General features: G+C 53.9%; 1 protein-coding gene across 1 annotated transcript in view; it reads left to right on the forward strand.

Annotated features, from left to right (window-relative positions):
• Positions 1–146: 146 nt before the first annotated feature.
• Positions 147–230, forward strand: part of ETH_00039670 (uncharacterized protein) — a gene marked incomplete at both ends in the record, with an annotated part of 2,599 nt that continues 2,515 nt past the window's right edge. The window contains one exon of the mRNA XM_013375388.1: positions 147–228. Within this exon, the coding sequence (XP_013230842.1) occupies positions 147–228 (82 nt within the window). The remainder of the gene's footprint in view (positions 229–230) is intronic.

Consider the following 230-nt stretch of genomic DNA (forward strand, 5'->3'; position numbering starts at 1 on the left):
GCTGTCCAAAAGGTGGCAACATTTTGCTTCTGCTGCTTCTTCTGCTGCAGGCTGCTGCAGCAAACTCTTCCAATAGCTGCAGGGTCGGCAGCGCGGTGTCTGTACACCTTTTTACCACTTCAGTAGAAGATTTAACTAAAGTCAAGATGGAACCACAAATGCAGCAGCAGCAGCAGCAGCTGCAGGAGCAGCCGCAGCAACAGCCACAGCAGCAGCAGCCGCAGCAGCGA

Source organism: Eimeria tenella, genomic scaffold (assembly GCF_000499545.2).
Source record: "Eimeria tenella Houghton genomic scaffold, Eth_scaff2740, whole genome shotgun sequence".
NCBI lineage: Eukaryota > Apicomplexa > Conoidasida > Eucoccidiorida > Eimeriidae > Eimeria > Eimeria tenella.